General features: G+C 47.9%; 1 protein-coding gene across 1 annotated transcript; it reads left to right on the top strand.

The window, feature by feature from the left end:
- Positions 1–6083: 6083 nt before the first annotated feature.
- LOC103776728 (cytochrome P450 4A5-like) lies at positions 6084–13545 on the top strand. Its single transcript, XM_008944250.1, has 12 exons — positions 6084–6269; positions 6842–6983; positions 7669–7713; positions 8367–8494; positions 8927–9051; positions 9146–9297; positions 9495–9601; positions 10408–10598; positions 11187–11320; positions 11800–11864; positions 12573–12655; positions 13377–13545. The coding sequence occupies exons 1-12, from the start codon at positions 6084–6086 to the stop codon at positions 13543–13545; spliced, it is 1527 nt and encodes a 508-aa protein (XP_008942498.1).
- Positions 13546–14593: the final 1048 nt, after the last annotated feature.

Genomic DNA, 14593 nt, shown 5'->3' with positions numbered 1-14593 from the left:
TCCAATGTCCTAAGCCTCACGGAGCTCCCCTGCTCCTCCCTCCTGGCCATGGTCACAGGCAAAATCAGACAAGAGTCTAGTTGTTTATGGACTGTTTCCTAGAGAGAGGCCTCTGAAAGTATCTAAAGGCCACTTTAGAGCTGGGTGAGAGGAAAGAAAGCCTGGAGGAGGAACAGCTTCAGGGCACATTCCATTGGAGATGGGCAACAGGGTCTCTTGTAGCCTGCACCACTTGAACCTAACTTCAAGGCTAATCCCAAGCATCATGGCAGACCTGTCCAAATTCTCTCTGTGACAGCATATGGTAACAAGAGAAAGCATGTGGTAACATTGCTTGCCTCATACCCTTCACCTGCCAGTCTATTTAGATTAGCCCCATATTCTGAAGACAGCCTGCAGAACCATAGTTGTGGCACAGACAGCCCAAAAGTGGCTCTCTGTGCTGTGTGTTCATCCTTCTCCTCAAGTGGGCAACAAGCATCAATATGAGCCTCTTGACCTACTGCAAGCCACATGCTTTCCAGCCAGCTGTCCAACCAGCCAGCTGGCCAGTTTGCCAATCGGTCTGCATTGCCTCCTCTCCTGATGGGAAGCCCATTAATCACAGTGCTGCAGGACAGGTAGAGGGTCATAGGAAGAACTAGAAGTACTTGTTGTGGCTTCTATACTTTGCATGGCCCCAAGGTCCCTGGAATTAGGTGTTCCTGCTCAGGAGTATAAAGTTGTCATGACAGATCATGTCCCTCTTGCTCTAGCTACAGTCAAAGCCTTCCCTAAGAAATGCCTAACCTGACAGATTGCAGCCTTCTGCCTCCTAAGGAACAAACTTTAGCTCTCCTCTGAACTTATGCACAGATCCAGCTGGCTCACCATAATGAGGTACACTTAGATTCGTCAAGATGGCCAAGTGTCTGAAAAGCTAATGCTGTTCAGTGTCTGCCAGGAATGTTCTCCAAGCTAACACACAGAGAGTCAGTGTGTTCTTTGAATTTCAAAACTGTTGACAGATGTGGCTGTAACGATTTAACAGGCTCTGGTCCAAAGGATGCAGCATGTCAGCAACTGATGGGGAGAAAGCAGAATGACAAACACCAGCCAGAGACTACAACTCCTCCCTCCTTCTCCTATGAAGACAGGGTGAGAGTGCTGGGCTTGTTCAGCCTCAAGAAAGGAAGGCTCCAGGGAGACCTTACTGTGGACTTTCAGTACTTGAAGAGGACCTACAAGAAAGGTGGGGACAGTCCTTTTAGCAAGGCCTGTTGCAACAGGACAAGGGTTCATGGTTTTAAACTAAAGGAGGGAGATTTAGACTAGATAGAAGGAAGGCATTTTTACAGTGAAGGTTGTGAGACATTGGCCCAGGTTGCCCAGAGAGGCAGCAGATGCTCCACCCCTGGAAACATTCCACTTGAGGCTGGAGGGGCTCTGAGCAACCTGCTCTCTTTGAAGATGTCCCAGTTCACTGCAGGGAGGTTGGACTAGACAACCTTTAAAGGGCCCTTACAGCCTGAAACCATTTATGATTTTATGGGCCTTCTTCCCAGTCTGAAGAATCAGAGACATCAGGAACCAGTCACACTGGGGAAGTGAAGAAATGTGCTAGAATTTGGCTCAAGCAGCCAAAGCACCCAAGACTAAGGAGGTACAGGAGGTTTTCTAACTGGCTTTTTCCAGCCCATCTTCTGCTATGCTAATGAAAGCGTAGTGCCATGCAGACAGGTGTAGTGTTGACTGGGTCACCTTATCCCAGCTGAGGGACTTACACAATCACTAGTTCTAGGGAAATGATGAAAAAAAAAATTAATGTTATAGGCAGTGTTGGCAGATTAGCAGAAGAGCATTTGCTTCCCAGGAACAGGCTAAGAGTAGGTCATAGAGTTGATGTCTTTCAAGAGAAAAGTATGTTTCTAGAGCAGTCTTCTACTACCAGCATGCAGAAGCTCTGGACAGACCTCTCTTCAGCCCAAACTTTCACAGGCATCTGGATGCCCACGGTAGGAGCTGGCTGTTAGCAAGCTGATGTGCCCAGTGCCATTTGTGTCCTGGGTACCCACAACGGCAGGCATCTCAACCTCAGCATTCTCATCCTATCTTATGTGGACATGTCCAGGCTGTGAACTTCAGGGTGCAAACCCAGAAGTGAATTAGGAGATCTGGGAACACTGTCATAGCTGGAGATGGAGGTCACTGTTAGAAACTGCTACTTCAAATACATCATGCCTAGTATTTGTAAAATACCTGAGAGCTAGGGGATGATGCCCATGACAGAGACCACATACTGCATTAGCTGATGTCAGTGGGGGGGATCAGGTTCATCCAGCATTCTGATTTAACCTCAGCTGGCAACTAAGCACCAGCCACTGCTAGCCGCTGCTCCCCCCCAGCCTCCACCATGTGTTAGAGTGAAGAATCAGGGAGAAAAAAAAAAAAACAAAAGCCTGTGGGTTGAGACAAGGACAGTTTAGTAGAGCAACACAAAACAGAGAAGAGCCAAAAACAATAGCAGTGAAATTGTATATAAAGCAAATTACAACAAACCCCTTATCCCAGACACAGACCTCCCTGCTCCGGCCACACATTGCAACCACCAGCTGAAACCAGTCCCTTATATATAGGGCATGACACCAGCATGGTATTGCCTATCCCATGGGCTGGTTGGGTTGTTTATCCCAGCTGTGGCCCCACCCAGCTGCAGCCAATTGTGAACATGAACATGAACCTTACCCTGGCCAAACCCAGGACACTCAGAAATTCCACGGCTGAACTTCTAAAAGGAGAAAGAAGCAGTGGGATGCATGGTCAAACATCCTTCCAGGTGATGTGAAGATGGAGCCTCCTGAGTGTGGAGCCACCACAGGGCCCTTCTAGGAACCGTTCAGCTGCAAGGTTCAGTCTTTGTACAGCACTCACCATCCTCTAACTGTGTGGCAGGGAAGGCAAACCCTCTCCATTGCAAGGAGCCACAGGCAATATTGCTGTGCCTGTGCAGGCTGAGTCTTCTTGCTCTGCACACTATTATACCTACCCACGAAGAGAATAAAAAGCCATGCTGAATTAGGTTGTGCATTTCAGCAAGGGAACCTGCACAGAAGTGAAGTAAAACTGCCCCAAATGCCCTCAGATGTGGGGCTCCTCAGAGGGGTTGAGAGCTCAGAGAAGTTGCATACAAGGATTTTGGGTGAAAGGGAATTGCTTGAACAACACTTATCCCCAAGGAGTGCTGTGTAGCACAACTAAACACTTGTGAAGTCTGTTGATTTTTCTCCCCAAAAGAGCGCAGGATGGAGCACCTTCCCATGCTACACCCAAACCAGAGGACGCTGTGACCTTCAGCTTGCTCACAGCAAGCAACACATCACAATGGATGAGCAATATATCAACAATCCCTCACGTGGGTTTGCAGCAGCCAGACACTTTAAATCTCCCTGAGACTGAAGTATGAATGGTACTGTCTGTATCTACAGCTTCATCTTTATGATCATTTATTAACAAATAGACCACAAACCAACTGAGGGAAAAGTTACTCATTTCACTATCATTCAGACCTGCAGTCATGTTGTTCCCAAACAGTGAGGTTTGTAAGATTTTTTAGTATATTATTTCTCTCTAAAAAGTTTAAATATTTTCATTGGCACTGTGCAGATTCACTTCAGGCAACAATCTCCATATCTCTGTTTCTATAAATAAGATAGACCTGAACAATGAGCATCAAATACCAGCAGGTGTTTTCAGTGAAATGACTCGGTGAACAGAAAACATGGGTTCCAATTGGCCAAGGCATAATAAAGGAGAGCACCCAAACTTCAGAAGACCTTTATCTCAGATGTATGTTAGGTTGAAGAGGAATGCCCACAAAATTCTGCAGCCTCTATGTAGTAGTGCATCAGACTACCATGTTCAGCAGCTGATAATCCATTTGGTCCTCATAATATCCTGACATCCAAATGGGAAATGAATTCAAAACATCTGAGGATCCTGCTTTTTGCAATATGCCTGGAAGTGACCCACATGCGGCAGACTTCCATCCCAAGTCCTCCATCAACCTCACAATTCCCCCCAAGCCATTCCAGGTCTTTGCACCTATGGGATGTGAGCCCAAATCACCAGCAGGATCTGCTCAGGGACTGCTAGGAGTCCTACCTGATGCCCACCCAAGCACTTGCTTCAGCTCTTTTTATTGCTCTACTGCTCTCCCTCTCCTTGTCTTATCTATTGACCGTGGTGATTCTTCTGGGCAACAGTTTTGTCTTCTTTCTGACTTGCTGTTGTGGTTTAACCCTGGCCAGCAACTAAACTCCATCCAGCCACCTTCTAACTTGCCCCCAGTGGGATGGGGGAGAGAACTGGAAGGGTAAAAGTCAGAAAAGTTGTGTATTGAGATAAAGACAGTTTAATAGTTAAAGCAAAAGCTGTGCACATAAGCAAAGAAAAACAAGGAATTCATTTGACCCTTCTCACCAGCAGGCAGGTGTTCAGCCATCTCCAGGAAAGCTGGGCTCCATCACGTGTAACAGGTACTTGGGGAGTAAAACACCATCACTCTGAAGGTGCCTCCCCTGCTGCTTCTTCCCCCAGCTTTATATGCTGAGCATGATGCCATGTGGAACACCACTTTGGTTGGTTTGGGTCAGCTGTCCTGGCTGTGTCCCCTCCCAGTTCCTTGTGCCACCTCGGACTGCTTGCTGGTGGAGTGGTGGGAGAAGCAGTAAAGGCCTTGACTCTGTCTAGGTGCCATTCATCATTAACAAAAACATCCCTGTGTCATCAGTGCTGTCCTCGGCACCGATCTAAAACACAGCCCCATATCAGCTACTATGAAGAAAATTAACTCTATTCCAGCCCAAATCAGCACACTCTTATTCCATACCATTTACATCATGGTAAGGTACCCCATTATCCAATACAAGCTCATTAACCATCACCTCCCTTCCCATCCTCTGATAAAATACACAGGTATCATTCCCTTAGTCTATGGACCACCCCTGTAAAATGCCCATAAAATACCCACAGAATGTTCACGTGTCCACAAAGTGTCCACTGAGTTGATTTGGTCCATGACTTTGGTCTCCATGCATTATGGGCAGGAGAGATGATGTGTTGCATAGAGTTATTTGGCACCAAAACCAGCTCCAGTCAGGTCACCGCTCCGTTTGCGCTCCTGTTTGTAAGAGTTGTGCTCCACTGTTTTGTGTGCTCCTTGCTATGGTAATTCCTATAAATGCAACTCAAATCATTGATTACAACATCTAAAGGTGTGTCTACTAAAGTCTCCAGCCCTGGTCCCTTTGGGCCAGCTTATAGGATTTAACTGTGCAATGTACCCCTCCCCTAGAGAAGGAGCCACAGTCAGAGCTGGTTAGCCATCCATACAGAGCCTGGCTAGCAGCAAGATGTTCTTGCTATAGTCACTCTCATAACGTGCAACTCAAATCCTGGGTTACAACAATTTAGAAGTACAACACGCATGTCTATGGTAGGACCACTTGGAGAACATGGTCACAGTCCCTTGTGTGCTGATTGGGTTGTGTTCATTCTCTTGATTCTGTAATAGTGTGTGATGTTGCAGTCACTCGGAGCTTTTACAGCTGGAGGCAGCTAGATCCAGCCAGCCAATGTATTGAGCAGAGGTGGCCCATTTATTCCTCACTGCATGCGGGTGGATGAATGGCTTCCAGACCTGAATTTGGCTGAGGACAAATGGCTCCTATGGCTTCATCCACCTGGGCATGGATGACTGTGAGTGCTTTCACTTGCTGCTGGGGGTATGAGACTTCAAAGAAAGTAGCAAATACATATAGGTTATTTGTTAACAAGCCACCTCCATCCACAGGTTGCTAGAACTAGGTCAAAGGGAGAGTGAGAGCAGCAGGTTGCCAGCCAAGCTGACGCATTGCTTCATGGGCCATGATGTTCCTGCTGCTATAAATTGCTGCCAGCAGTGCTTCACCAGGCTCAGCTTCAGCGGAGCAGGAAAGAGAGGATTTTTACCTGCCCCTAGCAGCCTATCAGGCACAGGCGTGGGAAGAGCAGAAGAGGAGCAGGCAGGGGAAGACAGTGTCCGGCATCTCGGACACAGGGTCAGCATGGCGTGTCTGCTGGACAACCTTGTCAGACCTTCTGTTGTTGTTTTACAACTATCTGTGGTGCTTGGTGTCATCTTTGTGCTGCTGAAGGTAGCCCAATTCTACTGGGAGAGGAAGAAAGTCATCAAAGCTATGGAGGCATTCCCTGGTCCCCCGAAACATTGGCTCTATGGCCACAATCACCTGGTAAGTAGGAACCTGGGCTCAGTCTGGTTGGATTTGTCTCAAAACTGTAGAAGATATCAGTCAGGATATGAAAGGGCACTGGGTGGGGTGTGCATGTCCCCTGCTCGTGTTTCCTCCTACAGGAGAGGACCTCTTTGCAGAGGCAGTGCCAAAAGGGTGCCTGGATATGAAATGGGGATCATTTTGGTAAAGATTTGGTAAAAAACTAGGTTATGTTGTTTGGGATGATGTGCTTAAACACAGAATTAGGTGATTTCTGGGTCTTTCTGGAAGTTACTTAAATAAGAGCAACTATAAAATGTCTCTCTTCTGTCTTCAGCCTTCTACCAACAAGAGTCTCTCCTCTTATACCCACTGCTAAGACAGCTTTGCCACCTGTGCATGGTCCCTTTGCTGCACCCAGAAGAATCCACCTGCAGCTTTGAAAGCCTCACTGTGGCAAGTCTGCCACTCTCTCCTCATTTCCCAGGAAAGAACGCCTTGTGTATGCTGTACACGAGCGGGAAAGTTTAGCCTCTGCTTGCACTGGCACATCCCTCTTTTTCTCAGTCCCTGCTTAACTGTCATTGCAGATAAGTGCTGATAAAATGTTAAATCAGTTTGTGTCGTGGGGAGAAGAATACCCCTATGCCTTTCCCAGATGGTTTGGACCAGTCCTGCCTTCTCTAGTAGTCCACCATCCTGAATACGCCAAAACCATACTTGGCCATACAGGTAAGTGTCTACATCTGGTTTTGGGAAGTCATGTCCTCAACACTTCCCTGCTAAGAAAATAATGAGAAACTTGTCTGGAGTCACAGCTATTGCAATTCCTTCTTTGCTCCCCTTCACAAACTCCCAGCCCTCCCCTGGATTTCACGGAGCTGTTGGTATTCTCATGCAAAACAGTGACCATGTGCCTGTTCCTCCCAGCCCACTACTGCCATTGGCATTGGTCTTACTGTCTTCTATGGCATTCACCACCACAATATCTGTGTTTCCTAGTAAACCCAGTAACGTGGGTGAGCTGGCATGGCAATGACTCTCAGAAAACTTCTCATGTCTTCTCCTTTGCTCCTTTCTGTAGAGCACGATACCTGTGAGTAGAATATACATGGGCATCTCAGGTAGTTCCCATTCATTGTTCTCAAATGTGAGACTTGACATGGACATTTCTTCTCCACACACAATTTTCGTTACACCTTTCTCCAGTTTTCTCAAGTGCGTTAAGGTCATATTTGTAGAAAACCACATTTAAACTCCACCTCTAATGTCAGAGTATTTTACACATTGAAATGAGACTAGGTCTACATTGCAATTTAGAGGACAAGCTCTAAAGTTAATTTATCCTGCATTTTCTTTTTTGCTGTGTTGAATTCATTAGCCATTTGTGCTGTCTGGTATCTATTTTGTTTTACAGATCGTAAGCCCAACATACCCTACAAATTCGTGGCTCCCTGGGTTGGTAAGTCAGTCTCTTCCTTCATGCCTTCCAACCACATTGCACATTTCAGCAGTTTCTTTTGCCTTCTTCTATTTTGCTTTCTTCCATTCTAAAACCAGAGCTTGCAAATGAGAGGGTTTGTTTGGAGGTGAGCATTAGCACCAGTGATGCCCCCCTAGTTATGGAGCACATCAGGTGGCTTTGTCTTGGAGAACACACCCTGACCTTTACAAGGCAACCTTCAGTTTGCTCAGGGACAGAATGCTACCATGGATAACTAGGGACATCAAGGACAGGAAGGTTCATGGCTTGCATGCAGCTTTGAGGTAGCCCTCCAGGGTCCTGCTAACAACTAACAGTAGGCGCTGCAAAAAGCACCCAAATATTTGATTTAGGACACAAAACTCTATCTGAAAGAGCAAGTCCTGAGCCTCTGCCATCATGGGTTTGGTTTCAGGGTAGATAAGGTGTGCACAGCTGGCGGTATTGAAGGACACGTGGGCATGCTTGTCCTGCATCCTAAGACCACTGCTGTGAATGGCTCTACCACCAAGCCTTCCTCCTCGCAGACCCTGCACGTTAGCCTGTGCTTGGCCAAAAGCAGTAGTAAGGCTGTCAGAGCTGAGATCGGGGTCTAGAGGAGCTGCTTGTGCCTTTGCTATTTGTGTCTCCAGGGCAGGGGCTGTTGCTCTTGAGTGGAAGGAAATGGTTCCAGCACCGGAAGCTGCTCACCCCAGCCTTTCATTACGATGTGCTGAAGTCTTACGTGGCCCTGATATCAGACTCAGTCAAAGTGATGCTGGTAAGAATCACTGCTCCTGCTACTTTTACTTTTCAGCTGTGCACTACCAAAAATAATCAGGTCTGAGAATGACTGAGGGAAAGAAGTTTTACTTAGATGGTTCATGAGTTCCATTGAACTTTTTGGGTAGTTTTGAAGTTCTGAAATTTCTCTGCTCCCCTTCCTCTGGCCTTTCCACTTATTCTCTCTGTCATCTGCTTGCCAATAAAAACAGCCACTGCTAGGGTAACCTTTCCTAGCCCAGTAATAGTGAACCTGGAAAAAGAAATGCATAGAAGAGTTTGATTGGATTCTCGGAATATATAGTGAACTAGGACCTCTGCTTGCAGAAAAGAAAGTAAGTAGCAGTGTGGATCTGGGAAGAGGGACAGGAAAATATGACCTGGTTGTAGATGGTAGTTTGTCCCTCCTTACCCCTGTCTCCACCACTAGGATAAATGGGAAAAGGACAACACAGAGAGGAAGTCCGTGGAGCTCTTTCAAGATGTCAGCTTGATGACACTAGACAGCATCATGAAATGTGCCTTCAGTTATAATACCAACTGTCAGACTCAGAGGTCAGTGCCTGAACCTTCAAATTCGGGGAAAGCAAGCACTCGTGCTTCCTCACTCATGTTGCTAACACCAGCTTTAATCTTGGTCTCCTTACAGCAACTCAGACTATTATATCAGAGCTGTTTATGACCTGAGCTACCTTATAAGCAATAGAGTCCAGACTTTTTCTTACAAGGATGTCTTCTATGACTTGACACACAAAGGCCGTGAGTTTCGGGATGCCTGCAAGCTGGCCCATGCCCACACAGGTATTTCTTTCTCCCCAGACCTGTCTCCCAGCCGAACCTCTGCCCTACTTGTGGCTAGAGAATCTCAGAGAGGGGTTGCAGCATGGGCTGGACAGAGGGTTACACGTTAAATGGAGTCCAATCTGCTGACCAAGCAGACAGGTCCATGAAGTCTCTGAAGGTGCAGGACGCATCTAACTGATCATTCTCTCATGCAGATAAGGTAATAAAAGACAGGAAGACGTTGCTCTCCAGTGAGAAGGAACTTGACAAGATCCAGAAGAAGAGACACTTGGATTTTCTGGACATTCTTCTTTGTACCAAGGTGAATGTTTGAAATAACTGTATCAAACGCCAAAGACCACACCTGCATGTCACCAAAGATGCATCAGCAAGGATCCCACCACTCCTGGCTGGAGCTGCTGGCAACGGCTTCCCCATTCCAGATTTCCTAGCTCGGGGAAAGATGGATTGAAAGGGAAGGAAATACAAACTTGTGAGATGCAGTAACAGAACATAAATAGCTCAGACAGACTTCCATCATCATTTTAATCAAGCATATTAAGAATTTTTAAAAAGCAAACTGTCAGAAACCAGAGAAGAATGAGAGCTTTAGAAAGATTACAAGGGGACCACCTTGTCTGTAGTCCTCTCATGAGATTTTGTTTCTTTCCTTCTGAAGTTTTACTTTCACAGATATATTCAGATACTCTAGAGAGAAGCTACCATTTGGTGTTCAGAAAGGAGACACACTCTGTGCTCATTCTGTCTTTCTGGAGCCACTGCTTTCATTTGTGTCTCAACCTGAAACAAAAGTTGTTCAAACCAAACTACTGAAAACCAAAACAGGGACCCTTGGTAGGGGATCAGAGTGTCCTTCTGTTAGGGTGGGACCTGGTATGCAACTAAATCTCAAGTCTGTGGCTCTGTTGGCCAGAGAGTCAACAGTCAGTGGGTTTGACTGTTCTAACATGTACTGAACGTATTTTCTACAGGTTTACATCCACACAGGGAGATACAAGAGACACAAAACTGGGCCCTTTTTCGTCAGCATCTGGGTTTATTTTTATAGCCAAAGGAGTGAGTCCAATTAACATGTGCTTGATAATGATGAACTCTTCACTTTGTTAGGATGCAAATGGAGCTGGACTGTCTGATGAGGACCTCCGTGCTGAGGTGGACACTTTCATGTTTGCGGGTCACGATACCACAGCCAGTGGGATCTCCTGGCTCTTCTATTGCCTGTCATTGCATCCAGAGTACCAGCAACAGTGCAGGGAGGAGATCCAAGGGATCTTGGGAGACCGAGATACTGTTGAGTGGTGAGACAGAGCTTCTTATTCCTTTACTTTGAGCTCTTTTCATAGAATCATAGAACGGTTTTGGTTGGAAAAGACCTTCAAGATTGTCAAGTCCATCTGTTAAACCAGCACTGTCAGGGCACCACTAAACCATGTCCCTTGGTACCACGTCTCCATGCCTTTTAAATGCCTCCAGGGATGGGGACTCCATCACTTCCCTGGGCAACCTGTTGCAGGCCTTTACAACCTTTTCTGTGAAGAAATATTTCCTAATGTCCTAATATTTTTCCTAACCTCCTCTGGTGCAATTTGAGGCTGTTTCCTCTTGTCCTATTGCTTGTTACTTGGGAGAACAAACTGGCCCCCACCTCACTACAACCCCCTTTCAAACCTCTTTTCACTCATCCTGGGAAAGAAACTTCATCCACCTTGTACTGCATCTGCACTGCAGCATTCTTCTTTTCACATAGCAATGCTGGCAGCAAAGAGAGGACTAGGAGAAGGAGAAACCTCAACAGGAGACAGGAGACACGGTGGTGCCACCCATCCATTGGTGGTGTTCTCATTGCTGCCACTGAAACACAGCCTGACTCCACGGTTTGCTTTCAGGGAGGACCTTGGGAAGATGACTTACACCACAATGTGCATCAAAGAGAGCTTGCGCCTGTTCCCACCGGTTCCTTCCGTGTCCCGACACCTCTCCAAATCCGTCACATTTTTCGATGGACGCACCTTGCCAGCAGGTCTGTTGAGTTTGTTCATCCTGCATACTGCTGTCTGTGATAAGTGGGGCACCCTTGCTGGAGCTGCTGTGCCGAGTGGCTGGTGTGGCTTTGGTCTCTCTTCTCCCTCCAAAGGACTGTACAGGGCTAACTACAGGTCATCACCACAGCTCCCCCAGAGGGGTGGCTGGAGAGAGGCCAAGAACATGCTCCAGGGCACTGGAGTGTTCACAGAGCTCAAAGAGGACTTGCAGAGTGCTGAGCCTGGCCAAGACTGAAAGTTCATCCACTGATACCAGAATGGGGCCCAGCTCTGAGGCTATTGTTTCTTCCTTGTGAGGGTTTGAGGAGGTGCCCTATCTGGACAGGCTGGGTGCTGTCCATGCCAAATCTCCTGCAACAGCCCCTGAAGAGCTGAGGGATGGGCAATATCCCACAAACACTTCTCCCGGGGCTTCATTCTGAGGTGTCACGAGCTTTTTTTCACTTTCCTTTTACAGGCTGCCAGGCTGCAGTGAACATATTTGCTATTCACAGGAACCGGGATGTGTGGGAGGACCCTGAGGTATTTCATCTTTATAACAGGAAGGGGAAGATGATTTCTGAGCCCAGACATCCACTCCCCTTGAACAAGGCAGCCTGTGCCTCTCTCTCTGTCATGTCTTTTTACCCCTCTTATTCCCACAGTCCATATCTAAATGTAAAGTTCAATGATATTACCAAGCACCTCAAAGGCTTTGAACCTGACAAAGAGCTGGAAAGTGTTGGATAGTCTATCTTCATGCACAGTGACACAGAGATCCTCAGAGTGCTTTCAGCTGCCCTGGAGAGCCTTAGGTGCCAGCATGGTATGAGAAGTCTTAAGCCCTTCAGGCAGTATGTGAATTGAAGCTGGTATCTTAAAGGCTTCAAGGAAATAAATAGCTGGGAAACCTGAAGGAGAGTGTGCAGCTGCCTCTCTCCAGTGGCTGTCTGGAGGGCCAGGATCAGGCATCTCTGGACATGAGAGAGTCTGGCTTGATCATTGCTGCCATGGAAAACACCCGCAGGCATCTTGGGCACTGTAGTGCGTGATCTAGATATCTCTAAGGGAAAGATCCACACAGCCACCAGCACCCTCTTCTCATTCACCCACTGGCTTTGTAGAGAGATGCCTATCAGCTGAAGCTCCCCCAGGAACAGCAGAGATCACATTCAGCCCTACCTTGGGGGCTGGGGAAGAAACTGATGGTGTTCATATCAGACCAAACATTGACCAAATTACTCCCCACAGGTTTATAATCCCCAGAGGTTTTCTCCAGAGAACTCAGCACAGAGACACTCCCACGCTTTCCTGCCTTTCTCTGCTGGATCCAGGTGGGACATCCTTCATACCTCTCCTTCCTTGTAGGCTTGCCTTGCATAGGAGACCTGTCTCAGAGATGAGGTTCTGAAGTTCATCCTACCCCAGTGTCCGCAAATCGATCTGGCTTGGCCAACCTAAGCAGGCTTTCTGCTACAGGATCTCCACCATGCTCCATCAGCTCCAGAGCATTTGCCACACCCCAAGCTCTGTGGTCACTATGGGGTTTCACACGCATTTTTGGTGGATTTGTGGAGCTGTTTACTTTTTCTGTTGCCTGCAGTGGGAGCCCAGGCTCCCACGTTTAGGGGTGAATACCTAGTGTACCTCAAAGCCAAGCTGGGGCCGAGTCTCTTTGGTTTGCATGCTATATTAGTGGACAGATGCAGAATGCAGAAGTCTCATAACTTGCAAGAGGAGATACTCTGTACAGAGCAAAAAATAACCTTTTGGAGATGTCTGGGGTTTTAGCTGGATCCATGGAGCACTTTCTAGCATAGTAAGCCCCACCTGTCTCAACCTCATATCTTTTTGCAATGCCTATCAATAAAAAAAGAGCAATACCCCACTGCAGAGCTGGGTGCATTGTGATGCAGCATCAGGGGATTCCTAGATAAGATGTGGCATCATTGTCACTGTAGCTGGTGGTCTCCCAGCTCGCACACAGTGTGAGCCCAGCTCAGGGCCGGTTGGGGATGAAGGCTGCAGTGGGAGCATTTGTTATCTTCTCCTCAGGAACTGCATCGGGCAGCAGTTTGCCATGAACGAGATAAAGGTGGCGCTGGCACTGACCCTGCTCCGCTTCGAGCTCTGCCCCAACCCATCCAAGCCTCCCATACTGATACCACAGATAATCCTCAGGTCCAGCAATGGGATCCACCTGCATTTGAAGAAGATTCGCTGACCCTGTGGGGTACCACGGTGTGGGGCATGAAAGTCCTGAGAACCACACTCCACCCAGAAGTTTAAGAAGGTGACACCAAGCATACCCACCCTGGCCACCTCAGACCTCTCCCACATTAACCCTGCTTCCAGCCTAGGGGGCCTGTTGAGCTCCCTCACACACACCAAACCCAGCAGGTCCAGGTCCCATCCTTGCACAGGGAACAGCACTGCACAGTTGTGGCTCAGCCTTCAACCCTGCGGACATCCTCCGTGTCCTACTCATCTTCTCACCTCCGACCTGCCCCTGCACACTGCCTGGTGGGACTTCTGTCACCTGCCTGTGTATTTGCAGCATTGCCTCTTGCCTGTTTGGACACGGAGGTGAGCAACACTGGTGTGGTCTGCAGAGGTGTCTAAAGCCTGGACGCTGCCTGAGCATGACATCCCTCCCCTCTGCCTCCAGCCTGGGTGTGCTGCAGCCACACTGCATCCCCATGCACCACCCTCCAAATTATTCCCCCTAATCTGTCCCTGGGCTGGGCTGTGCCAGCCGTTATGAAGAGTGCCCTCAAAACAAAGCAGCCTTGTCCTGCTCTTCTCTCTGAAATGAGAATAAAGCCTTGTGGAGATACTCCCTGATCATGGCTTTGGTTTCCTTTGCATTTGGGGGCCAGGGGGTACAGGATGAGTCCCAGCAGTGCAGAGACAAGGCTGGGACCAAGGGTGCAGCCCTGTGAGTGTTTTCCCAGGGCTCAAGGGCTGTTTCAGTCAGTTTGCCACCGTGGAGCCTGAGGAGCCTGTTTGCATCTCTCCCGTGCCATGAGTTACCAAGCCCTCACTTCCACCTCCGACAGCTACTGTGGTACAGAAACAACTGGAATCATTTGGGGTCAAACAAAGCAAATGCTGGTGGCAAGAACAAAAACAGCTTACAAAAAAACCCCAAAGTCCCAAGAGGGACCATGAGTCTGTCTCAAGCCCTTTTCTGCAGAGGCTGAGAACTATCCACTCACTACATGAGTAAGCTGCCCAAGGTGTGAGGGTGGGCACTGGCCCTGGTGTCAGGC

Source organism: Merops nubicus, unplaced genomic scaffold (assembly GCF_000691845.1).
Source record: "Merops nubicus isolate BGI_N331 unplaced genomic scaffold, ASM69184v1 scaffold7507, whole genome shotgun sequence".
NCBI classification, from domain to species: domain Eukaryota; kingdom Metazoa; phylum Chordata; class Aves; order Coraciiformes; family Meropidae; genus Merops; species Merops nubicus.
Note: the sequence above shows the minus strand (reverse complement) of the source record. Positions and strands in the feature narration are given on the sequence as shown.